General features: G+C 48.3%; 2 protein-coding genes across 2 annotated transcripts in view; one reads left to right on the plus strand and one right to left on the minus strand.

The window, feature by feature from the left end:
- Window positions 1-26,724, minus strand: part of PDHX (pyruvate dehydrogenase complex component X) — a 73,989-nt gene that overhangs the window by 30,935 nt on the left and 16,330 nt on the right. The window contains exons 4-5 of the mRNA XM_044269448.1: window positions 9,914-10,101; window positions 4,548-4,646 (exon numbers count right to left, since the gene is read on the minus strand). Coding sequence (XP_044125383.1) covers window positions 4,548-4,646; window positions 9,914-10,101 — 287 coding nt within the window. The remainder of the gene's footprint in view (window positions 1-4,547; window positions 4,647-9,913; window positions 10,102-26,724) is intronic.
- The window catches only part of LOC122920183 (APAF1 interacting protein), a 33,896-nt gene continuing 31,220 nt past the window's right edge, over window positions 24,049-26,724 (plus strand). Inside the window, exon 1 of the mRNA XM_044269450.1 lies at window positions 24,049-24,150. Coding sequence (XP_044125385.1) covers window positions 24,112-24,150 — 39 coding nt within the window. The 5' untranslated portion in view covers window positions 24,049-24,111. The remainder of the gene's footprint in view (window positions 24,151-26,724) is intronic.

Genomic DNA, 26,724 nt, shown 5'->3' on the forward strand with positions numbered 1-26,724 from the left:
AACCCCCTCAGCGACGGAGGCAGAAGAACGCGCCATCCAAGGCGTTGCGACTGCCGGTGAGGAAGGGGTTACAGCGGGTGGATGTGCAGAATGAGAAGAAGTGACAGATACAACGATATGGAGGCGATGACTAACGCCAGCGCCGCCACGGACGCTAAAAATATGAGCGCGCCGCAAAACGGTTTTCTTTTTCCAGGGATCTAAAGAGCTTGTTGTGAAAAGGATGACGGGGGGGGGGGGGGGGGGGGTACGCTAGGCACTCGCCGTGGTCACAAGGCTCCACTTTCCAATTAAAGTGTCACCACGTCGCTATGGCAACAGGAACACATTCGTTAGCTCATATCAAGGCTTGGTACTTGGTCGGAGGGGGGCTTGGGAAGCTGGAGGTAGTCAGGCGGCGGCAATTAATGGCATTTGGGGTAATTACTCAAGAGCGCGGCGTCCAAGAGTAACGAGACTTGAAATCAATTCTCTGTAACATGACGATCGCAACGGACGGTAAACACATATCCATTACCCATCACAAGACTCCGGACCATGGGACTTTCTAGATTATCAGATGTCTTAAAACGTATCATGTGGCGTGTGACGTGGAAAAAATGTCGCCATTTGTAGCTGAGCCCCATAACCGGGAACTGCCATCAAACACCCCCCCATAACCAAGACCAGCCTAGAGCAACACCATAGCGCTCCCCATACCCAAAACCGAGAATGCCATATAGCCCCCCCTCCAATACCAGAGATCACCAGTGTCCCCATCAACACCGACGACCATAGTGCCCACCATAGTGCCTCCGTAAAGGAGACCGCCATAATGGCCCGATAACCTTGACGACATGGCGTCTTGCATTATAGAGACCGCCGAGGCACCCCCAAAATCAATACCGCCATAGCGTTCTGCATTATAGACTGCCATAATGTCTCCCGTAGCGCCACTACCTGTGAACGGTCTGCTGTGACAAGATGGCAGCACTTTGCGCCACTGCGGTGTGAATGAGGCCTAATTCCTGCCGCACTCTCTACAGATGTGACAGTTTCCAGCCTCCGGCCATCAACAATAGACTCGGCAGAAAATCCCAGCCAGAGGAAAGAGGAGGGGGGGGGGCTAATGTATATCACATACAGAAATCTATAATTCATGGATTCCCAGCCCCCGCACTAGCAGGTATAGAGGATAACCTACTTTCAGTACAGAATATGGAGCGTCTCTATCCCAGCGTTTCATATACCTAGAGGGGGAACCCCCACAGTCTGTCTGTGGTTCTTCTCCATCAGCTGCACTACAACTTCCAGCAAGCCGGATGTGAGGAATATACAGCAGATCCATTAAACCCATTATAAGAGTGACTTCTATTATCACATCGGTCAAGCTCAATGAAAGAAATCGCAGAAGGGCAATGCATTGGGCAATTGCTTTACATGCAACTGCCTGACAAAAATGTTTTAGATACTAAAAATCTTATTTGCACCAAATGGCTGCACCGCGGTCCATACCCCGGCTGCCATCGCTGCCCCAAAAACTCAGAGACATGCCACCTCCCATAAATGCATCCTGAGATTTGTAGTTCACGAGCTGCACAACACATCCAGCTCCCTGTCTGAGCGAGGCTATACCAACCAGGTATTAACCCCCCTCTTCTAGCCTAGACCACCAGAGAATAAAATATATGAACTCCTTTCTTCAAACCTAGACCACCAGGGAATATAATATAGACCTCTATTCTACCCTAGACCACCAGGGAATATAATATAGACCTGTATTCTACCCTAGACCACCAGGGAATATAATATAGACCTCTATTCTACCCTAGACCACCAGGGAATATAATATAGACCTCTATTCTACCCTAGACCACCAGGGAATATAATATAGACCTGTATTCTACCCTAGACCACCAGGGAATATAATATAGACCTCTATTCTACCCTAGACCACCAGGGAATATAATCTAAGCCTCTATTCTACCCTAGACCACCAGGGAATATAATCTAAGCCTCTATTCTACCCTAGACAACTAGGAAAAATATAATAAACACCTCTATTCTACCCTAGACCACCAGGGAATATAATCTAAACCTGTATTCTACCCTAGACCAACAGGGAATATAATATAGACCTCTATTCTACCCTAGACCACCAGGGAATATAATATAGACCTCTATTCTACCCTAGACCACCAGAAAATAGAATATGAACTCTATTCTTCAAAACTAGACCACCAGGGAATATAATATAGACCTGTATTCTACCCTAGACCACCAGGGAATAGAATATAAACCTCTATTCTACCCTAGACCACCAGGGAATATAATCTAAGCCTCTATTCTACCCTAGACCACCAGGAAATATAATCTAAGCCTCTATTCTACCCTAGACCACCAGGGAATATAATCTAAACCTGTATTCTACCCTAGACCACCAGGGAATAGAATATAAACCTCTATTCTACCCTAGACCACGAGGGAATATAATATAGACCTGTATTCTACCCTAGACCACCAGGGAATATAATCTAAACCTGTATTCTACCCTAGACCACCAGGGAATATAATATAGACCTGTATTCTACCCTAGACCACCAGGGAATATAATATAAACCTCTATTCTACCCTAGACCACCAGGGAATATAATATAAACCTCTATTCTACCCTAGGGGTGAATTACTCTACACCAGACAGTAAGATATTAACCTCTCTTCAATCCTAGACCATGAAGGAAGGAGCAACTCTAGACCAGGGATGACCAACCCGTGGCGCTCCAGCTGTTGCAAAACTACAACACTACAACTCCCAGCACGCCTGGACAGCCTACAGCTATCAGGGCATGTTGAGAGTTGTAGTTTTGCGACAGATGGAGGGCCACAGGTTGGGCATCCCTGCTCTAGACCAACAGAGAATAAAATAATAAACCCTAGACCACCCCAGCTGGTGACATCAACCCCTCAGCTACCTTATTTTCCTGTCATTTAGGGCTCATGCACACGACCATTGGTTGTTTTACAGTCCACAAATTGCGGATCTGCAAAACACAGATACCGGCCATGTGCATACCGCATGTTGTGGAACAGAATGATAGGACAGTCCTATCCTTGTCTGTAATGCGGACAAGATTAGAACGTGTTCTATAAATTCTGCAGACGGCACGGAAAGGGCGTGCGGATGTGGATAGCACTCCCTGTGCCGTCTGCCTCTTTTGCGGCCCCATTGAAGTGAACGCGTCCTCATCTGACCCGCCAAAAAAGTGGATCGGATACAGACCCAAATCGTGGTCGTGTGCTTGAGCCCTTAGACACACAGGTTGCATTTTGCTGAGCAGGACATGAAGTGGGCGCAGGCTCGGCCTTCGTCTGGCGTTCGGCCTTCGTCTGGCGTTCGGCCTTCGTCTGGCGTTCGGCCTTCGTCTGGCGTTCGGCCTTCGTCTGGCGTTCGGCCTTCGTCTGGCGTTCGGCCTTCGTCTGGCGTTCGGCCTTCGTCTGGCGTTCGGCCTTCGTCTGGCGTTCGGCCTTCGTCTGGCGTTCGGCCTTCGTCTGGCGTTCGGCCTTCGTCTGGCGTTCGGCCTTCGTCTGGCGTTCGGCCTTCGTCTGGCGTTCGGCCTTCGTCTGGCGTTCGGCCTTCGTCTGGCGTTCGGCCTCCAGCAATTTATGGGAAAGGGTCATGCAGATTCTCAGCGTTCTAATTACAAGATATCTTCGGCCGGGTTTCATCATGTATCGGCTCCGTCAGTTTCCTGCAGGCGACTCATTAGCACCAAGATGAGATCTGGCTACAAACAGACAATTCTAAAAATACAGACAAATCTGTCAGTGGCGAGAGAAATGTCCGAACCCTCCCAGACCGGCGAGAGGAAAGGAACGGTTTGTTTCAGGATCTGTGCCATGGAAGATTGATGGAGCAGCTTCCCACCCATGACTGGTTCATCGAGAGCCACCCCTTACCCATTTGAGTGCTAAACAGATCTACAAGCGTGCCATTGAAGCTTGGGTTGGCAAAAGCAAATGGCTAAAGGGCACCCCCCTCCACCAGCTGTAAAGCAGGTAAATACTATACCGCCATCGCCAGGACACACCGCGATTAGCTGCAATCATTTGGGGAAACACAGCACCTACAAACTCAATGGGCCATCCATGTTATGCAAGGATAAGCCAGGTTCTGCAAAGGGAGGGCCCCTTAGGCTAAAAGGGGGACAGTGAGGGGTTTCTACTACCCAGAAACCTCTTCTCTGGTTCCATTAGGAGAGGCCTCATGCCGGCCTTACATAATAGTGATACAGCCAGCTCAATGAGACCCATATACATCTGTAGGCAGAGCTCCCCCTAGTGGCAGGCAGAATGGTATCATTTTACTCTGTGGCCGACGAAAGGAAATAAAGAATTTGGTAACAGAAGATGCTAGAAAATGTAGACGCTGACCAATATGGCCACCAATGTACATGACATACGGACGTGTCGCCTACCTTAGTCCTGAAGCGTTGGCTGGCAATGGCGGGTATAAAAGGAAGAAGACGTCATACAGTGTAAATGGGCGATATTTGCAGTCTGCCACTTACTCTTTTGTGATTATTCCTCGAGGGCCGCAGGGGACAACAATTTTGGGGTCGAAGCCATGGGTGTCCAAGATGTGCCGAGCAGCCGGACTTATGCGGACCCTGAAATTAAGAAGACGTGCAATTATTAAGAACGCTGGCTTTGCCGAGATGCGGCTGGCACACGTGGGCCACTTTGTGCCGCGTTAAAGGGGCATTACACTTTCATTCAAGCTGATCGCCTAAGCAGATTAGTATCACGGCCGGGGCAGCGTAGTAATTACCAGAGCATCTACACAGTTACCAGAATACTCCTCGTCTCTCACCTCCATTTGGAATAATTATTCCGTTTAGTGACAAAAAGCAGAGATCTTGAAAATGGTAAGAATTCCAACACAAAGTGTTAAAAAAAAAAAAATCATTTAAGGGCTATGTGCCATAGAAGTGAATGGAGCAGGGGACATGCATGTCTGTTACTCTACTGATATGGGGAACATGGCCCCTGTTCTGGTGACCGGCAAAGGGCCGAATGCTGGGGACACGTTGCCGTAATGGGACGACCCCTACAGGGATTGGCCAGCTTATAATGAGTGCTGCCTATCCTCAGGATTGGGCATCACTAGTTGATCGGCATAAGGGCCGAATGCTGGGGACACGTTGCTGTAATGGGACGACACCTTTAAAGGGATTGGCCAGCTTTTCCTCCTCGTGATTGGGCATCACTAGTTGATCGGCATAAGGGCCCATTCAGACGACCGTAGTGTTTTGCGGATCCGCAAAACACAGATGCCGGCCCCTGTGCGTTCTGCAATATGCGGACCACTGTCATAGAAAATGTCTATTCTTGTCCGCATGCTCTATCTTTTTTTGCAGGGCCGCAGGACGGAACTACGGATGCGGACAGCACATGGTGCGCTGTCCGCATCTTTTGCAGCACCATTGAAATGAATGGGTCATACGGCCGTGTGAATGGGCCCTAAGTCTGACACCCCCCTCCCATGCCAATAAGCGGTTCGGCACCGGAACGACAAAGCTTCAACCGTTTATTGGAGGCAGCTCATTACTACAGCGCTGATTCCACTGAGGTCAAAGGGAGCAGCGCTGCAGTGACAAGAACTACACAGCTGATGGCTGATCGGGAGGGTGCGGGGTATCAGACCCCCGCCGATCAGCTAGTCAGGGTGTACCCCATCACTCAGTAAAAGCTGGACAACCCCTTAAAGGGGCCGTCCAGGTTTATAAAAAGATGGCTGTTTTTGTCGGATATTGCGGTTCGTCTCCATTAGAGCCGATGGGGCAGAGATGCAATACCGCACACAACCTGTGGACAGGGCTGGTGCCGTTTTTGGAAGAAAGCAGCCATGTTTTTCTATTCTTGGATAACCCTTTAAGTAGGGGATAGGCCGGAGTAAAGATGGGAAACCTTCAGTAAGTGTCAGCTCTCCTGACGTGAATACTTTAGTAAATACTCTCATTGTTCTGTTTCTCTATTATTCCTCTGGGAAATTGATTAATAAATTGACATCTGCAAAATACTATACCCCTGGCCAAAAGGGAGTGTCTGTATACACTCTAATACTAATTTCAAGAGGAATAACGGAGGAACAGCAAAACACATTGTTCTTTAAAAATGCTCCAGAATCGTCATTTAAAGGGGAACGCACATATTTATCAATTCGGGTCCTCTTTACAAGAAATCACCACCTGAAATAGCTGATAACAGGGAATAATAGACTGATCATACGCACGGCACATGTACAGAAGAGAGCAATTATTACAGTCGAGCTGTATCCGGGTCAATACATTTCTACATGAAGTGGAGTAGTCAATCCCCCCCTGCGAGTTGTCGGAGCCCGTGAATTAATATCATGTACACGGCTGCGGTCTGATGTGATAAAGCACCCGGGTACAGAGACACCACCAGTGCTGAATGGATGGCAGCCATGGGCAGCAGCGCCGGGAATGACCTTTTCTGCGTGATTTTCGCGTCGGCTCGTCTTTTCGGCTGCGGGGTTGCCCAGGGCTAGCACGACTCTGTGCACGGAGCATAATGAAGTACATGGCAGCTGGACGCACGTCATTAGAGACGCACGCTCCATCCCGAGCGGCTGGCTCAGGGCCGCAATTAAAATAAGCACTTGTGATTCTCACACATCTAGGCAAAATGACACGGTACAGACATGAGAGCGGCACGGAAAAATCTCAAGACGCCGGAGAATACGGAGATCACCAGAAAATAAAACGCAGGATTAAAAAGCTGCACGCAGATTTTGTCATTTTGCTCTACTTAATGGGGTTGTCCGCTTTTTACTATTGATGACTTATCCTGAATCCCGGCACCCCCGCTGATCAGCTGTTTAAAGAGAAAGCGGCGCTATGCTCTGTTTACCTGCTCGCCGCAGGAATTGCAGTGGTGAGCAGGTGTAATTACAAGTATGGCGTCCCCATTCACCTCTATGGGACGGCTCAATCTGTTCAAGTGAATACTACAGAGCCATCACATAGAGGTGAATGGGGGCGCCAGACTTGTAATTACACCTGCTCACCACTAGGTAAACAGAGCAGAGCAGGCAGCGCTCGTACAAGCGCTGTGCTCTCTTCAAACAGCGGATCGGCGGGGACGCTGGGAGTCGGACCCCCCACCGATCTGATATGGATGACCTATCCTGAGGATAGATAATCAATAGCAACAAAAAGGGGTTGTCCAGGATTAGAAAAACATGGCTGCTTTCCTCCAAAAACAGCACCACCCTTTGTCCACAGGTTGTGAATGGTATTGCAGCTCTGCCCCCTTGACTCCGAAGGAGCTGAGCTGCAACGCCAAACAACCAATGGACAGGCTGTTTTTGGAAGAAAGGACCCATGTTATTTTCTAATCATGGACAACCCTTTTAAAGGAACACCACGTAAAATGCACAAAAAATAATAAAAACGCCACCAGCTCTCCCTCCACACATTGATCCTAATTTGTCTCATATTGCAATTAAAACTGAAAAATATATCATCTCTCATTGTGGACTCGGAGCTCAGTCAAGTCCCCCTCCTCCTCCTCATCACTGATCTGTGTCGCTCTCCAAGACTTACCGTGAAGTCATGAACGGATCCGGTTGTATTAGGTCTTCTATAGCCATGAAGGATCAGTCATGAACACCATTGAAAGTCAATGGGGGGACGGATCCGTTTTCTATTGTGTCAGAGAAAACGGATTAAGCACCATTGACTTACCTTGTGTGTCAGGACGGATCAGACTTGCTCCGCAGCACCTCGCGGACAGAAAAGCTCTGCTTGCAGCGTTTTTCTGTCCGCGATGGGCACACAACCAAACGGAACGGAATGCATTCTGGTGCTCTCCATTTCGTTCAGTTCAGTTTTGTATCCGTTGAGAATGAATGGGGACAAAACTGAAGCGTTTTCATCCGCTTTTGAGATCCTATGACGGATCTCAATAGCGGAATTGGAAACGCCAGCGTGAAAATAGCCTTTTATGTAATAGAATAAAAAGACTTAGGCCCCTTGCGGACGAGCGTTCCTCCCGCAGCGAGTCCGCATGGCAGCACCAGGCCTGACCTCCCAGCACTGATGGGATTCACATAGTATTATGTCAGTGTTATCCAATACATTTCAGAACTGTAAGGGTTACATAGCATCATAAATCAATATAATGCTATGTGAATCCCGTCAGTGCTGGGAGGTCAGGCCGGGAGCCTTAAAGGCTATGGAGGTAATAATTATTTATTTTGAGCTAAAAATAATTTTTTAATTGGTCTTTAATAAAAATGATGAGCAGTTTTCCCTGTACAGCTCTGAGTTTATCTACTAGCACAGGGGTAGGCAACCTCCGACACTCCAGCTGTTGTGAAACTACAACTCCCAGGATGCAAACTTGCTCTTCTCTTCCAAGAAGGAGGAACTCCTTCTAAATATATACCGACAAGAAGGAACTCACATAGAAATGAATAGAGCATGCTAGGAGTTGTAGTTTTACAACAGCTGGAGTGCCGGAGGCTGCTGATCCCTGTACTAGCAGGATGTGATCTGAGGGCTCCTTATCTTTGATCTCTGACCTTATAAACACTTATAATACATACTAAGCACAGCGCCATACACTGTATAGTGGCTGTGCTTGGTATTGCAGCTCAATCCTAATCACTTGGTTAGCGGGCCAGGAGTCAGAGACCCCCACCACCACCACCCAGATACTGATTTAACATTAATGGAATCCTAACATAAATACACACCAATTTAGATATAGTAGAGCTGAGTTTGTCATTTGGCAAACGGAAGAGTTGGGGGGGCGTAGGAGGGGGGTGGATGATTCCCCATTTGTAATACTGTTTTATTGAATAAGCCATTATTGGTAATTTGCCCATAGACCAGTACTGAACAAATGGATGGGAAAAAATGTCATGTTCTGGCATCCGTTGGACAGGTATACCCAAAAAAAATCGGTATAATGTACAGCGTCATATGCTGTTTGCCGAGAAGTTTTCCTGGTGTCTGCACAGAGCAGGAAGCAACGGTGTCGGGGAACAAATGTCAGACATCAGAAGTAAGTAATAGGCATGTAAAAATTCAACATGCCCGACCCCCTGATCCTGCTTATTCTCTACCGCCCAGTGAGAACACATGCATACTCGGCCGTATGGGGGAGTATGGAGGAACAGTGGTACGCCGAATGAGGGTGAGTGAAGAGTAGTAATTCCCGTATAGTCAGGCACCGGCACGCTACACCATTTTCCGTGACTGACTATCTCACCGGCGCTGACGCCCAGATTCACACTGGGGGGAGAAAAGAGAAAAAGCAGAAAGTGGAACGAACAGGAGTATCTCGTCTGCTTGCTCTGTCTCAGAGAGGTTCTGGGGGTTTTCACTGTGTTTCTGCAATTTTAATTCTGCAATATCATATAATTACACATAATTAATCAAAGAGTTAGTATAGATCAGTGATGGCGAACCTATGGCACTGGTGCCAGAGGCGGCACTCTGAGCCCTCTCTGTGGGCACCCGCACTCTGGGAAAAGTCTATGGTGTACAATATGCCTTAGACTTTTCCTGCCATTCATCAGCGCAGGGCGCACTATGAACAACACAGGCAGCGCACTGAATGTAAGCAGGCTATTATAGCTAAATCATAAAGTACATAGAGGATATACTATATTGGACTATAGTATTTAGGTTAAATTGCTTTGTTGGCACTTTGCAATATATAAGTGGGTTTTGGGTTGCAGTTTGGGCACTCGGCCTTTAAAAGGTACGCCATAACTGGTATAGATCATACCATATACACATACTACACCATAGACATATAATACATCATACCGCTATAATACATCATACCACATACACATAATACACCATATACGCATAATAAATCAGTTCAGGAGACTCACCCAAGTTTTCCGGGCTGGGCCGGGCCCTTCTGTGGTGTTACGGTCACCTCAGCAGTGGCGGTGGTGGCGGCACTTGGAGGAGGAGGGGTCTGAACACTTGGGATCTCTACCTGCGTCCAGTCCTGTCCTTCATCCACCATTAGAGCAATCAAGGATCCAAGTCGTATGTTCCTGCTGCCTTCCTGAATCTGTCAGAAAAGAATCACAGACATGAGGATTTACAGAGGAACCCATGTGATTGGGGTTGTCTCATAAAGCACCTGTCCGTGTGCCCTATTGGGGACATCGTATAGGTTGGTCCCCAGCTCGGGACTCCCCTCAAGGAGTCAAAACTGAAAGCCGATCCCGCTCTCATCCTTGCATTACATGGCCATCCATTGAATACGACATTTCCCCTGCATCGGCCGCTGTATTGAAAAAGCCTGGAAGGGCGTGGTTCCCCCGTCCAATCTGGCTGCTTGTTGGGGGCCCCAAGAGCCAATTCTGGAAGTGACTACTTCCCACGAAAAATATTCTACAGTGTTCAAACCAGCGCCTGGATCTAAATACTTTTGTAATTGCATGTCATAAAAATTTTGCATAGCCACTGAGCTATTCAATAAAATGTTTCTGTATAGCGCCACCTGCTGTTTGTTTTCCTTCTTATTTCTCTGTCCAATTCACTGAAGCAGTCACACATCCTTAGTCCCATCCTTCAACTACTGTTAGAAGCTGTGACAGTTACAGGGAGAGGGCTGCAGCAGAAAGCACACTCCTTCCTGAGCTGTGATAGGGAGAGAGCTGCAGCAGAAAGTACAGGCTCCCCGAGCTGTGATAGGGAGAGAGCTGCAGCAGAAAGCACACTCCTTCCTGGGCTGTGATAGAGAGAGAACTGCAGCAGAAAGAACAGACTCCCCGAGCTGTGATAGGGAGAGAGCTGCAGCAGAAAGAACAGACTCCCCGAGCTGTGATAGGGAGAGAGCTGCAGCAGAAAGCACACTCCTTCCTGGGCTGTGATAGAGAGAGAACTGCAGCAGAAAGAACAGACTCCCCGAGCTGTGATAGGGAGAGAGCTGCAGCAGAAAGGACATGCCCCCTGAGCTGTGATAGGGAGAGAGCTGCAGCAGAAAGGACATGCCCCCTGAGCTGTGATAGGGAGAGAGCTGCAGCAGAAAGGACATGCCCCCTGAGCTGTGATAGGGAGAGAGATGCAGCAGAAAAGACACACCCCCTAAGCTGTGATAGGGAGAGGGCTGCAGCAGAAAGCACACTCCTTCCTGGGCTGTGATAGAGCGAGAACTGCAGCAGAAAGAACAGGCTCCCCGAGCTGTGATAGGGAGAGAGCTGCAGCAGAAAGCACACTCCTTCCTGAGCTGTGATAGAGAGAGAGCTGCAGCAGAAAGGACATGCCCCCTGAGCTGTGATAGGGAGAGAGCTGCAGCAGAAAGGACATGCCCCCTGAGCTGTGATAGGGAGAGAGCTGCAGCAGAAAGGACAGGCCCCCGAGCTGTTATAGGGAGAGATCTGCAGCAGAAAGGACATGCCCCCTGAGCTGTGATAGGGAGAGAGATGCAGCAGAAAAGACACACCCCCTAAGCTGTGATAGGGAGAGAGCTGCAGCAGAAAGGATAGGCCCCCTGAGCTGTAAAAGTAAGAGAGCTGCAGCAGAAAGGGCACACTGCCTTAAGTAAATCTAGTAAATCAATTGTAGCAATTAACAGGGAGATCCCTGGACCCATTTATTTATTATACTTAACTTATATAGCGCTGACATATTCTGCAGCACTTTACAGACATTAGCGTCACACTGTCCCCGATGGGGCTCACAATCTAAGGTCCCTATCAGTCTGTCTTTGGAGTGTGGGAGGAAACCCACGCAAACGCGGGGAGAAGATACAAACTCCATGCAGATGTTGTCCGTGGTCAGATTCGACCCACGCGAAGTAAAGGGCTGGTTCTAGCTTTGTTTGCTTCACGACGTATATGATGTCTGGTTCCCATGTTCTACATTAATCATAGGAGAACCCCTTTAAGAGCTCTTTCTGCAACAGCTGAAAAAAGGGAACCCCCTCTATGATGTCTATATGCCCGAAAAATTAGGACAAACCCTCTAAACCAGGCATCCTCAACCTTTTAAATCCCGCTCCTCGAGTCAGTTTACTGCGCAAATCTGTACTAATTTCGCCCTGTGTGAACACACCCAGGAGTTAACATCACAGTATCACAGCGGAGACGTAATACTCCGAGCTGTAAGATCCATTCGCTTTACTGGGCACCCAAATATTTAAATTTTATTATTATTTTTTCAATTCGATCCATTCCTTAACTGTCCTGTGAATCAAAGCACAAATTCTATGAATCCTGACCGAATATCGGAGGCGTTCGTCATCTGACAAGATAACCTCCAACATTTCAGCTAGAGAAATGAGGCTTTTTCTAACTCTTGATACAAAAATACTTGTTCCCTCCCTGACTAGAAATATGAATCTGAATGGAAAAGATTTTTCCAAATATTATGAAAGAGGAAAAAGCGGGGGCGTGACGGATGACCGCCCGCACCGCTGGATCTGGAGCCTCTTAATGCTTAAAATGCAAAGCTTGTCCAAATGAAATGATAGCTTTTTCTAGTAAAGTCACAGATTTGCTCGTCGGTTGCATAGCTGCAGATGACAAAGTGATCAGCATTCAGACTTCACTCACGTCCCCCTCCAACCAGACAGAGCACCGACCAGCAAGGCCACCCATTGATTTAAACGGCTGGGTGCAATACCGCACTTCACCTGCAGGGGCCGCTGCAGGGAAAACAAGCATCTGGCAGCAGCTTTCTATGGTTGCCCGTACACATCAGATGAACAGTTATTTAGTAGACATATGTGGCAGTAAAATCGTGGGTTTACCACACCTATCATATATGGGGGGAAAAGTGATTTGACCACAACCATCACATGACCAACAGTCGCCACGAAGACTTAGTCTGAATGTGGCTGGAATTTTCCGAAAATCCACAGTCCCTGTAACAAACCTGTCGCAAAACCAGCTCGAGTCACATCCAGATTTAGTCGTGGATTTGCAGCTGATTTCATCCGATGTATTGCAAGTCCGCGCCAAAACGAGCATGATGCTGACTTTCGGATTTTCCATCAGATGACCCCACTGAACGTGACTTTCCACCACATGTAGTCTTCTCCATTGTACTACACTGCCGGACTGACCTTCATCCATGTCCTGACACGGTGGGCGTTTGGATGGATGGTCTAGCCCGGTTTCCACCGTCTGGTAGCAGCTGGCGCTCGGTTTCTGTACCGGGTCATTTGTTTTTCATGGGGGACAAAACCTCCACCAAGTAGTGACCATGGACCAATCAATAGTCAGCAGCGTCGTCATGTGACCTTCATGGTACCGATTTGGTTCGCTTGGAATCTAATTGGATGCGGTATCTGCAGTTCTGGACATATGGAAAAACTAGAGAGAGAGACAGAACGAGAGAAAAAGGGAGAGCGAAAGAGAGAGAGAGAGAGAAAGAGAGATAAGAACAGAGAGAGAGAGAGAGAGAGAGAGAGAGAAAGAGAGATAAGAACAGAGAGAGAGAGAGAGAGAAGAGAGATAAGAACAGAGAGAGAGAGAGATAAGAACAGAGAGAGAGAGAGAGAGAGAGAGAGAGAGAGCGAGAGAGAAAGATAAGAACAGAGAGAGAGAGAGAGAGAGAGAGAGAGAGAGAGAGAGAGAGAGAGAGAGAGAAAGAGAGATAAGAACAGAGAGAGAGAGAAAGAGAGATAAGAACAGAGAGAGAGAGATAAGAACAGAGAGAGAGAGAGAGAGAAGAGAGATAAGAACAGAGAGAGAGAGAGAGAGAGAGAGAGAGAGAAAGAAAGATAAGAACAGAGAGAGAGAGAGAGAGAGAGAGAGAGAGAGAAAGAAAGATAAGAACAGAGAGAGAGAGAGAGAGAAAGAAAGATAGAACAGAGAGAGAGAGAGAGAGAGAGAGAGAGAGAGAGAGAGAGATAAGAACAGAGAGAGAGAGAAAGAGAGATAAGAACAGAGAGAGAGAGAAAGAGATAAGAAGAGAGAGAAAGAAAGATAAGAACAGAGAGAGAGAGAGAAAGAGAGATAAGAACAGAGAGAGAGAGAAAGAGAGATAAGAACAGAAAGAGAGATAACAGAGAGAGAGAGAGAGAGAGAGAGAGAGAAGAACAGAGAGAGAGAGAGAGAGAGAGAGAGATAGAGAGAAGAACAGAGAGAGAGAGAGAGAGAGAGAGAGAGAGAGATAGAGAGAAGAACAGAGAGAGAGAGAGAGAAAGAGAGATAAGAACAGAGAGAGAGAGAACACAGAGAGAGAGAGAGATAAGAACAGAGAGAGAGAGAAAGAGAGAGAGAGAGAGATAAGAACAGAGAGAGAGAGAAAGAGAGAGAGAGAGAGAGAGAGAGAGAGAGAGAGAGAGAGAGAGAAAGAGAGAGGAGCAGGGAGAGAGAAAAAGAAAGAAAGAGATAAGAACAGAGAGAGACAGAACGGAGAGAGAAAGAGAGAGAGATAAGAACAGAGAGAGAGAGAAAGAGATAAGAGCAGAAAGAGAGCGAGAGAGATAACAGAGATAGAGATAACAAAGAGAGCAAGAAAGAGCAGCAGCTCTAGAATCCTCCCCAGCACCAGGACTGACTCTACATGACACCGAGGTGAAGTTCCTGCTTTATGCGGATGACCTCCTACTTCTGTCACCAACAGAGAAAGGCCTACAAGACAGCCTGGAAGTGCTGGAGAAATACAGCGCCACATGGGCACTACCAATCAACTCGAGCAAAACAAAAACCATGGTGTTCCAAAAGAAAAATACAAAACAAACAAAGAGCCCTTCCTTCACAATAAACAACTGCACTGTAGATGAAACTAACAGCTACACATACCTCGGCCTAGACATTACCCAATCAGGAAGCTTCAAGCCAGCCATAGAGGCGCTAAAAGACAAGGCATGCAGAGCCTACTACGCCATCAGGAGACGGCTGTACCACCTAAAACCACCCGTGAGAGTCTGGCTCAGAATATTTGACAGCGTCATCGCCCCAATTCTTCTTTATGGCAGTGAAGTTTGGGGTCCTGTCACCTACCCAGACCAATCCAAATGGGACCCCAGCCCAACAGAAATATTCCATCTGGAATTTTGCAAGCACCTCCTCCAAGTCCATCGGAGCACCTCCAACAGCGCTTGCCGGTCCGAGTTGGGCAGATTTCCCTTACTTCTCGCAGTACAGAAGAGGGCGCTATCATACTGGGACCACCTACAAAACAGCAGTCCCAACTCCTACCACCATAAAGCCTTACTGGACAGTAAGAACCAGTCCAAGCCGTGTGGCCTGCAACAACTTATCAACACCTTGTCTCCACCAAACTCTCAACAATGCAGCCTGACAAAATCTCAAATAAAAATCATAATTGATAACTCCAAAGTAAAACATGTCGGAGAATGGAGATACGAAATAACAAACTCCAAAAAACTATTGATTTACCAGTCACTGCAGAGAGACTACAAACTGGCCCCGTACCTGGAGGTGCTACAAGAACCCAAAGACAGACAGACAATGAGCCAGTACAGACTGAGCGCCCACAGCCTGGAAATGGAATTAGGGCGGCACAGACAGACCTACAAGCCCAGGGAGAGGAGACTGTGCCAGCAATGTGACCAGGGGGTCCCGGAGGACGAGGAACACTTCCTGCTACATTGCCCCAAGTACTCATCAGTGAGGGACACTCACTTCCAGAGACTCTCCGCTCTCATCCCGGACTTCAATTCTACAGAAGGGAAGAGGAAACTCCAAATTCTACTGGGAGAAGAGGAGCCAATGGTGAAGAGAGCTGCCCAATATGTGACAGCGTGTCACAGACTGAGAGGGACATGAGAAACTGAGGACGTCCACAGACTTATGTCCATTCCCCTTTATATTACCCCCTCCCCTTTATATTACTCCCTCCCCTTTTCCTATGCAAACTCAACTGCTTTGGCAATGCTAACATATATCTGGTCCTGCCAATAAAGCTTATTTGAATTGAATTGAATGAAAGAGAGAGATAAGAACAGAGAGAGTGAGAGAAAGAGAGATAAGAGACTGACAGCGAGCCAGAGAGATATGAGACAGAGATAGCGAGCGCGCCCCCCGTTATATCATCCCCAACCCTGAATATGTCCCCCGGATTTACCTATTACCCCATATCATCCCCCCCCCAAAAAATCCTTAAATGCTTTGGCAATGCTAAAATGTACTTGGTCCTGCCAATAAATTTTGAATGAGAGAGAGAGAGAGAGAGAGAGAGAGAGAGAGAGAGAGAGAGAGACAGAGACAGAGAGAAAGAAAGAGACAGAGAGAAAGAAAGAGACAGAGAGAAAGAAAGAGACAGAGAGAAAGAAAGACAGAGAGAAAGAAAGACAGAGAGAAAGAAAGACAGAGAGAAAGAAAGACAGAGAGAAAGAAAGACAGAGAGAAAGAAAGACAGAGAGGACAAATGAGAGTGAGCCAGAGATGAGAGACAGACAGGTATAGCAAATGAGAGGAGACAGACAGACAGCCCTGTACACTGAATTATCCATGTGACGCTCTCAGGAGATCGGCTAATGCTGGACGACAGGACCTGGTGATGACACGAGGACACGGAGCCCGAACACTGATCCTTCTTACAGAAGTCAGAGACCGATCAGCGTCACAGGCGTTTGGATCGGAGCTCATTTTTCAGAGACCGATCAGCGTCACAGGTGTTTGGATCGGAGCTCACGGCCGCGGTTTTGTTCTGCAAAAGGTGCGGACAGCTCACCGTCTTGTGGACAAGGATAGGACTGTTCTATAGAGGGCAGGACGTACAGCTCAGGAAAATGTGGAACGCACGCGGTCGGTATCCGTGTTTTTTTTAGATCCACGAGCCCTTAATTAGAATGAGACGTTAACATCTGCATTGTAAAAACTGAAAGAACACCACGTCCAGCAAAAAACCACAAGACTCATTCAGCCTCGTCTATGGAAAACACACTAACATTTTTGATTAGAACGCCGACCCCTGATGATACAATGGTCACCGACATCACCTCCCGCTCCTGGATAAAGTACAGTAGTCAGTTACAGGCCAGGAAACGTTGGGGTGCGGCACGTGGGGGTGACCGACTCCGCGTGCGGTTCTCTGAGAGCTTGCGCTGCAGCGGTTGTCAGCGAGCTCACACAAGACGAGACTATTGATCGCTCCAAGAGATCCGATGAATAGCTGCTATTGACCCAACGTCTCCCATACCGACGGCAGTAACTCGAGCCGACCGCCTGCACTCGGCGGGGCCCCTATCAATTACAAACAGAAACCTTAAAATGCTGGAGTAAAAGGATATGAAAGGGAATGGACGCTGAGGTTTGAAGAGGATCCTTCCCGGGAGACAGGCCGTCCTGCTAGGATCCGGAAATAACTGCGTGGATGCAGAGATGTACCGGTGGGATCACCTACATCAAGAGGGCATTCGCCCACTAACCCCTGCCCACAGTGGGGCACATGGCTGTCATGGAGTAGGATCTCTTGCTCATCAACCTCCCCCCTAGAAGCCACAGCGGAGAACTGCAGCAAAGAATGGTTCTCACTTGGTAAAGATGGTAATATCTGCTGGGCACGGCCGACAGCCATTCCTATGGACCTTCCATATACCTGCACACCGAGCTCAGCCAGGTGTGCATGTGCTCGGAATGGGGTTCAACATGTCCGACCTGCCTTCCTTCAACATCTATGATCAGAGGTGGGTCAGGACACCCCTATACGCAGTAGGCTATGTTCACACATGATGGACATCAGCACCCGATGGACCCAATTGACTTAAAGGGGTTGTCTCTCACTTCAGCAAATAGCATTTATCAGGTAGAGCAAGTGAATACCAGGCACTTACTAATGTATTGTGATTGTCCATATTGCTTCCTTTGTTGGCTGGATTCATTTTTCCATCACATTATACACGGCTCGTATCCATGGTTATGACCACCCTGCAATCCATCGGTGGTGGTCGTACTTGCACACAATGGGAAAAAGCACAAGCCTGTGTGCGGTGCCATGATCCCGGCCACCAGAGAGGCCGGCGCATTTCCCTATAGTGTGCAAGTACGGCCAACGCTGATGGATTGCAGGGTGGTCGTAACCATGGAAACGAGCCGTGTATAATGTAATGGAAAAATGAATCCAGCCAGCAAAGGAGGCAATATGGACAATCAAAATACATTAGTAAGTGCCTTGTATTAACTTCATCTGCATAATAAATGCTACTTGCTTTACATTGGATCTGTGGGGTTTCGATGCCTTGGATGAAAATGTAAAGACAAAGCCTTTGAAGGTCATTTAGTCTCACCGAAAACCGTCTCATCTAAAGTGTGTGGCCTCCTCAATCTTGTCTTGTACGCCTATGTGACAGGTCCCGACAGTTTAATTCCTTTTTAAGGTCATTTCCACCTTCTTGACCAGTTCTGTCAGCCAAAATTTCAAAATGAAGCAACTATGCAAAATATTTTCATTAAAAATCTTGTGTCTCCATGGTTACAGACTACAAACAGATAGTCTGTAGTCTGACCCTTACTCCTGCCCCCACACGTCAGGCTTCTGTAGGAATCTGATGGAGCAAGCTGGCAATACTTTAAGGCGAGTTAATATCTCATAATACGGTGCGGAGGCGACTCGCGGAGGTACACGACCCTGCGGCATACATGGAGCCTCGTCCACAGCAGGTCGTTACTACAGTACAGGAACCCTTCTGAAGCTCTAGGCTTTGTATGTGCCAGACCCGTCAATGAGACGTCAGGTCTATTCACACAATTATATTTTCTGATAACTTACACAAAGAGAAGAAAACATCATAAACTCAAGCGGGAAAAAAAAAAAAAAAAAAAAGGATAAAATAGCTGTTGTCACTCTGTGGAGGTGTCGGAAATAACATAATTTGCGCGTTCTTCCGTTCATGAAGATGTAGTAACTCGTTGTTGGCCAAGGTTTTGCTGCGCTCGTACGTTTTATGTATAAAATCTGAAGCCGAAAACTCTAAAACTAGTGTTCTAAAAATCCGCACGGGATTGATGCACATTATTGGAATGTGGGATTTCTAGATCATCAGGTGTCGGTTTAAAAGGCATCTGTCAGCAGTTTTGTACCTATGACACTGGCTGACCTGTTACATGTGCGCTTGGCAGCTGAAGACATCTGTGTTGGTCCCATGTTCATATGTGCCCGCATTGCTGAGAAAAGTGATGTTTTAATACATGCAAATTAGCCTCTAGGAGCAACGGGGGCGTTGCCGTTACACCTAGAGGCTCTGCTCTCTCTGCAACTGCCACGCCCTCTGCACTTTGATTGACAGGACCAGGCAGGAGTGATCATGTTTACACTGCCTGGCCCTGTCGATCAAAGTGCAGAGGGGACGGCAGTTGCAGAGAGAGCAGAGCCTCTAGGTGTAATGGTAACGCCCCCGTTGCTCCTAGAGGCTCATTTGCATATATTAAAGAATATTTTTTTCATCATTGTGAGCACATATAAACATGGAACCAACACAGATGTCTTCAGCTGCCAAGCGCACATGTAACAGGTCAGCCGGCGTCATAGGTTTTCCGGGAGTAAAATATTGAAGGACTGTCCTCAGGAAAGGTCATTAATATCTGATCGGTGGGAGTCCAACTCTAGGGACACTGCTGCTAGGAGGTCGCTGTGCTCCGGTGACTGCTGCAGCCTCTTTCAAGGCCAAGTGATGACACAACGTTCATCGGTCATGTGGCCTAGGCGCAGCTCAGTCCCAGCCAAGTGAATGGTTCCGGGCTGCAATGCCAAAAACAGCCACTATACAATGTGTGGCGCTGTGCTTGGTATGTTATGAGGAGACTGCAGCTTTCACACCACAGTCTTTTTACACAGCTGATCTGTGGAGGTGGTGGGTATCGGACCCCCACTATCAGATATTGATGACCTATCCGGAGAAAAGCTCAATATTCTGCTCCCAGAAAGCACCTTTAATGGAACTTTACTGTATGCATACAGCTTTACAACCTTTCATGTAGTTTAGATGAAGTCTAAAATCGCATATAATTGATGGAAATCCATTTTAAGGGGTTGTACAGTTTAGAAAACCCATTTCTGTACACCCTATCAGGGTATTCTGAGTCTATTCGGGATTCCCATCCTTTGGCCAGAGTGGACACAAGGTAGAATGAGAGTCTCTGGCTCTGGAGGACTTGTCCTTCATTATACAGACAACCTACTGATTTGAATGTGTAATACTTCCTTTGTCCTGCGGGAGTGCTGTAGGGAAACTGAACACTTGCTTCTGTGTTCCGCCACAGATTACAGATTATAGGTTATCGCTAGGGGTCCAAGCACAGGAGTATTGTGTGATAATCTTATTGTCAAGAGACCCTTCTAACAGTAAGGATCGTCCAAATCGGAGAACCCCTTTAAGCACCACCACGAACTACAATGAATCAAGCAAATAATTTTTTCCCCTATACAGCAGATCCAGACAACGCATAATTATGCGGCAGAGGAATAACATCCACAAAAACAGAATAAAATGAGCCATTGAGCGCACGCAGCAGCTTAAATAATAGAAATACATCTGCGAACTGCACTGAAAAGCACAAAACACTTCAATGTCGAGGTCTACGTCAGCTCGGAGGTATAGAAATATTGCAGCAGCTGGGATCTGGATTACCAGTAACCCCTTAGGAGCCTGTTCAGAATGGAATGAAGCTTCTTTGGTGCACTGCTGAGGCCAATCACTGGTCTGAGCAGTGCACAAATGAGGTCAGCGATTGGCTGCAGCGGCCAAGCGTTGTCGACAGGACGTCACCGCTACGGCCAGGTAAACTGAGCCTAGTCGGGGGAACCAAAAGTGGTGGAAGAGGATCTGTCCGATAAGTAATGGACGACACAAGCGGATCACCAACATTCTTCTAAAGCAGTGATGGCTAACCTCTGGCACTCCAGTTGGGGCGAAACTACGATTCCCAGCATGCTCCATTTATTTCTATGGAGTTCTGAGAACAGGCAAGCAAGTGTGCATCTTGGGAGTTATAATTTTACCACATTTGGTGTGTCGGAGGTTAGACATCACAGTTCTAGAGTATATGGCCATCTTAAAGGGGTTCTTCAGGATTTAGCATCTGATGACTCATCCCAAGGATCGGCTTCCACCCTTGAAGCAAGACAGGAGATGCGACGCACCCCAAGAGCGCCACAGAAGAGCAGCTCTGGAGAACAAACTGCGGCTCGATAATGGACCTTTGACAGCTTCACTATTTGGACAGAGACGTACTGGATCCCGGATTGTAATTCACAATAGGAAATCGTCCGAAGTGGCAGCTCCATTTACTGCCGCGAGCGGCTACAGAAGATTTTATTATTTAATAAGGGGCATGCATTTTTAAACGGTTCCTACAGAAGACGGATGGACGGATCGGCGGCACAATATGAAGAAATGTCACGGTGATGGCGGAGCGAACCCAGTAAGATCTGTAGCTTTCATTACAGGGACATGAATTATAAAAACAGAGGAACCGCACATTAAAGAGAGGACGTCTGTGTAAAGCCGCCAGATAAATCCCATAGCCTGTCTGCTTATAACAGAGGAAATATTATTCCCCTCATACCCCTGTAATATACTGCCTGGCCACTAGGGGACATAACATGCCGTTCTTCCATCCACCCGCCAACAATGTTATGTTATGGGCTCAATGAGAAAGGTCTCTCTTTTAAAGAATCTGGAGAAGGAAAAAAGGGGTCCCCCAATCAAAACCGCCATTTATTAGTCAGAGCTACAAACAGCAGGTCTTCCTCGGGGGACCCAGAAAGCTCCTGCATTATACATGCCGGCCGTTCATTTGGGATAGGAGCTGCGCCATCCTTCAGTTCCCCTGTAGTGGCGATGCAGGGGAACGAACTAGACACAGAATCCCTCGCTGGAATCGATGGAGGCTTCAGCAGTAGACACCTGGTGGTCGGCATCTTATTAGGAGACCTTCACAAAATGATTGCCCACTGCAGGCAACTCTCATGACCCAACATGCTTAGGACAGATAGAAAGAGGGAGGGACCGACGGAGGGATTAAAAGGACCAACGGAGGGAGGGAGGGACCGATGGAGGGAGGGAACGATGGAGGGACCAACGGAAGGAATAAAAGGACCAATGGAGGCAGGGATCGACCGAAGGAGGTAGGGAACGACCAACGGAAGGAGGTAGGGAACGACCAACGGAAGGAACAAAGGAGGGAATAAAAGGACCAACGGAGGAGGGACCGACGGAAGGAGGGAGGGAACGATGGAGGGACCAACGGAAGGAATAAAAGGACCAATGGAGGGAGGGACCAACGGAAGGAACAAAGGAGGGAATAAAAGGACCAACGGAGGAGGGACCGACGGAAGGAGGGAGGGAACGATGGAGGGACCAACGGAAGGAATAAAAGGACCAATGGAGGGAGGGACCAACGGAAGGAACAAAGGAGGGAATAAAAGGACCAACGGGGGGAGGGAGGGACCGACGGAAGGAGGGAGGGAATGACGGAGGGACCAACGGAAGGAATAAAAGGACCAATGGAGGCAGGGATCGACGGAAGGAGGTAGGGAACGACCAACGGAAGGAGGTAGGGAACGACCAACGGAAGGAACAAAGGAGGGAATAAAAGGACCAACGGAGGAGGGACCGACGGAAGGAGGGAGGGAACGATGGAGGGACCAACGGAAGGAATAAAAGGACCAATGGAGGGAGGGACCAACGGAAGGAACAAAGGAGGGAATAAAAGGACCAACGGAGGAGGGACCGACGGAAGGAGGGAGGGAACGATGGAGGGACCAACGGAAGGAATAAAAGGACCAATGGAGGGAGGGACCAACGGAAGGAACAAAGGAGGGAATAAAAGGACCAACGGGGGGGAGGGAGGGACCGACGGAAGGAGGGAGGGAATGACGGAGGGACCAACGGAAGGAACAAAGGAGGGAATAAAAGGACCAACGGGGGGAGGGAGGGACCGACGGAAGGAGGGAGGGAATGACGGAGGGACCAACAGAAGGAACGAAGGAGGGAATAAAAGGACCAACGGAGGGAGGGATCGACGGAAGGAGGTAGGGAACGACCAACGGAAGGAACAAAGGAGGGAATAAAAGGACCAATGGAGGAGGGACCGACGGAAGGAGGGAGGGACCGATGGTGGGACCAACGGAAGGAATAAAAGGACCAATGGAGGGAGGGAGGGACCAACGGAAGGAACAAAGGAGGGAATAAAAAGGACCAACGGGGGGAGGGAGGGACCGACGGAAGGAGGGAGGGAATGACGGAGGGACCAACAGAAGGAACGAAGGAGGGAATAAAAGGACCAACGGAGGGAGGGACCGACGGAAGGAGTGAGGGAACGATGGAGGGACCGACGGAAGGAGTGAGGGAACGATGGAGGGACCAACGGAAGGAATAAAAAAGGACCAATGGAGGGAGGGAGGGACCAACGGAAGAAACAAAGGAGGGAATAAAAAGGACCAACGGGGGAGGGAGGGACCGACGGAAGGAGGGAGGGAATGACGGAGGGACCAACGGAAGGAACAAAGTAGGGAATAAAAGGACCAACGGAGGGAGGGACCGACGTAAGGAGGGAGGGAACGACTGAGGAACCAACGGAAGGAACGAAGGAGGGAATAAAAGGACCAACGGAGGGAGGGAGGAACTAAATTAAAGTTGGAGGGACAGAGGCACCAACGGATGAAGGGAGGGAGAAACGGATGGGTTAATAGACAAACAAAGTGAAAAAAAGATGGATGAACGAATTGAGGGTAGAGACTGACGGACAGAAGCAAGAATAAATAAACTGAAGCATGGATAAACAGAAGGAAGAGTAGACGGACGTAAAGACAGAATGATAAGTTGATAGATGGAATGATAAACCACAGGTTGTCCTGTGAATTTTACTGTAGTAATTATAGAAGATAATAACAGTCCATGAGTCGGTATAATGGAGGCCTCCTCCCTGTCCTTCTCCTTTAAGATCAGATATGGACATATTTTTCCTAGCTTCCATTTACAGCTCGGCTTACACCCTGGGTGGGCGCACACCGCGCCACTGTTAAGCCTTTATACTAAATATTTCATCAGGTGTCAAACAACAGGACGAGTGCCTCCCATCCCAGGAGGACGTCAGGATTCCCAGTGTCAATACCGGGCAAGGACATGGAGGTCACATGAAGTGAGGGAGTGAGGATGCCTGACACCGCCACGCTCCGCACAGCACAGGGACAGGTACGTCCTCATGAATAATTAACTTCTCTCCTTAAAGATCTGCTTTACACCCAATCAAAACATCAATTTCAATACTCGCCCCTCTCCTCCCCCCATACATACAGTGCACCCCAGAGCCTCCTTATGTTCATCTTATTATGTGAGGAGGATGGTTGGAGGAGGTGCAATACATGGAGCCAGCAGCGCCGCTGTAATGATGCTGTACCGCATACCTACTCCCAGAAAACCTTTTTAAAGGGATTTTCCAGAATCAGAAAAACATGGCTGCTTTCTAATAAAAACAGCGCCACGCCTGTCCAGAGGTCGTGTGCGATATTGCTGCTCAGTCCCATTCACTTCAGTGGAGCAGAGCTGCAACCTATGGACAGGTGTGCTGCCATTTCTGGAACAAAGAGGCCATGTTTTTGAAGCCCCGGACAACCCTTTTAACCGCTCAAGGCCTGTTTCACACTGACGTCACTTGTTCAGGCAGGCTGTTCTGACGGGGAAACAGCCTGCCGGATTCGTAACTACCGCGTACAGCCGTGCGCTGTCTGAAATATGCAGAGAGGCGGGCAGACAAAAACCGTCACGTGCAGCGGTATTTGTCCATCCGTCGGCATATTTGCTGTGCTGCGGCCGGATCTCCGCCGGTCCCCATTATAGAACAGCCTTCCAGAACGAGCAACGCCAGTGTGAAACAGGCCTAACAAGTCGATGGAAACAAAGGGGGTCATTTACTAATCTGAAATGCACCTAAATTAGGCGTATTTCAGGAGCAGATGGCTGCGCAATGGTTAGTTGTGCCGCTATCTGCGACTTTTCTCCGCTCACGCCAGGTCTAAAATTGTGGAAAATGGTCTAAATGCAAGATAGTAGGAAGCGGTCTTAGATTAAGAAGTGGCGCTGGATACGCCGAAGTTACGGAGAGGCCTGTGCCTCCGTTACTTTGGCGGATCCACCACTAGCTAAGGGTGTCTAAAACGCCCGTCCTAATAAATGTGCCCCAAAGTTCTCTCTCATATAAGGTGGGGATGAAAAAAAATAAAAACGCAAATGGTGACATATTACATACAGCACATCGCCGCCATACAAAACCAAACTACAACCCAATTCATGGCAGCCCCTCTGTGTCCCGTTACAATGTGGATTATAAAGCTTTGTTTTGTATTGCGGTACGCAGCCCTGCCTGCAGCTCATTACGCATTCCTCCCCGCAGCTATCCCTGCTTTGGCTGGACAATATATCACTATGTTCCTCATGCCTTGAAGGCGTTAAGACGCTTAGGGCCGGATAGTATTGAGCTGGCTCGTGTGTGCAGAATGGGATTTAAATAGTCCTATACTATGCAGAACGGGACACTATGTGGATAAGAGGACGCTAGACGTAAGCGGAGCGGAGACGCTCCTGACACCGGTCACAGGGCAGAAAGCACCTGCCACATAATCGGCATCCTCCTTCACGGTGGCAATGTTTTTTTACATTATTACCTTTGTCTGCGCTCTGACCAGAATATTAGAGCTCAGATGTGCGACTGTGCAATGTCTGGAAGCTGCATTTCAAGCCTTGAGGGCCCCCAATGGGCTGTTGTGATGTAGCAGAGCTAACTCGGTGGTGCTCAGAAATATCACGCTCACGGCAAACAAACAGACAGACAGGTCAAAGGCGGCCAAGGCTCAAACCTAGCCATTAAAGGGGTGTTCCTATCTTGCTGCTTGGGTCCCCTCACGCAGCAAAAGTCAACAGAAGGCTCCTACCAAATGCACCGCCTAATTGGAGGTGCCTTCTTTCCCAGGTTCTGCTTCCTCTTCTCCCACCATGTGTACTGCTCGTTCTTAGGGGATACGGCCACCACTGCGCTGTTCCGGCAGCGGCCGCGCTTGCGCAGTGAGATGAAGTCCTCCACTTACTGCTGTGTCCGGAATATCCACGTATGCGCAGAAGCTCTGCACCATGCGCAGCTAGGATAGGTCATAGTGGCTGTCACAGGCAAGCGGCGTTATGATGTCATCACAGCGATGCTTGTCTGTGCTTTTCAGGCAAATAGAATGGATTTGCCCACTGAAATTCAAGACCGGAGGTGCCCAAAGCAGATGGGACAAGCCCTTTAGGCCGGCCATATACATGAGATAACTGTTGGCCATCTTTCTTTATCCCACCAGTTTGGCCAAGTCTGCAAGTGTTGTGAATGGGAGAAGGAAGACGACTAGTGCAAGACTCCTCCGGTGGGAAGGTTATTTAACCCAGAACAAAAGGACCACGCATGTTGAAAATCAACATGCCCGACCCTTTTCTCCCCCAACATCTGTCTTCAGCAGGCCCTTGTCCACATTTTATAGTTGGCCGATCCCACCGAAATCACCCGCACAGATCCTCTGACAATATAACGTGTTGGGGCATGGCAGAAAGTCTTATTGTTGGGGGGATGTCTCTTCAATCCTTTGTCATTCCATGATAAGCGTCAAAAATGTGACATGCGGCTGCTTATCCCCAGCCAAACCAAGTTAATGGGGGGGGGGCCTTATTCAGAACACTCGGCAACCAGTGAGGCTACACAGATCATCTCTACTCTGGAAGATCTGGCAAAGGACAGCA

This window comes from Bufo gargarizans, chromosome 10 (genome assembly GCF_014858855.1).
Source record: "Bufo gargarizans isolate SCDJY-AF-19 chromosome 10, ASM1485885v1, whole genome shotgun sequence".
NCBI classification, from domain to species: Eukaryota; Metazoa; Chordata; class Amphibia; order Anura; family Bufonidae; genus Bufo; species Bufo gargarizans.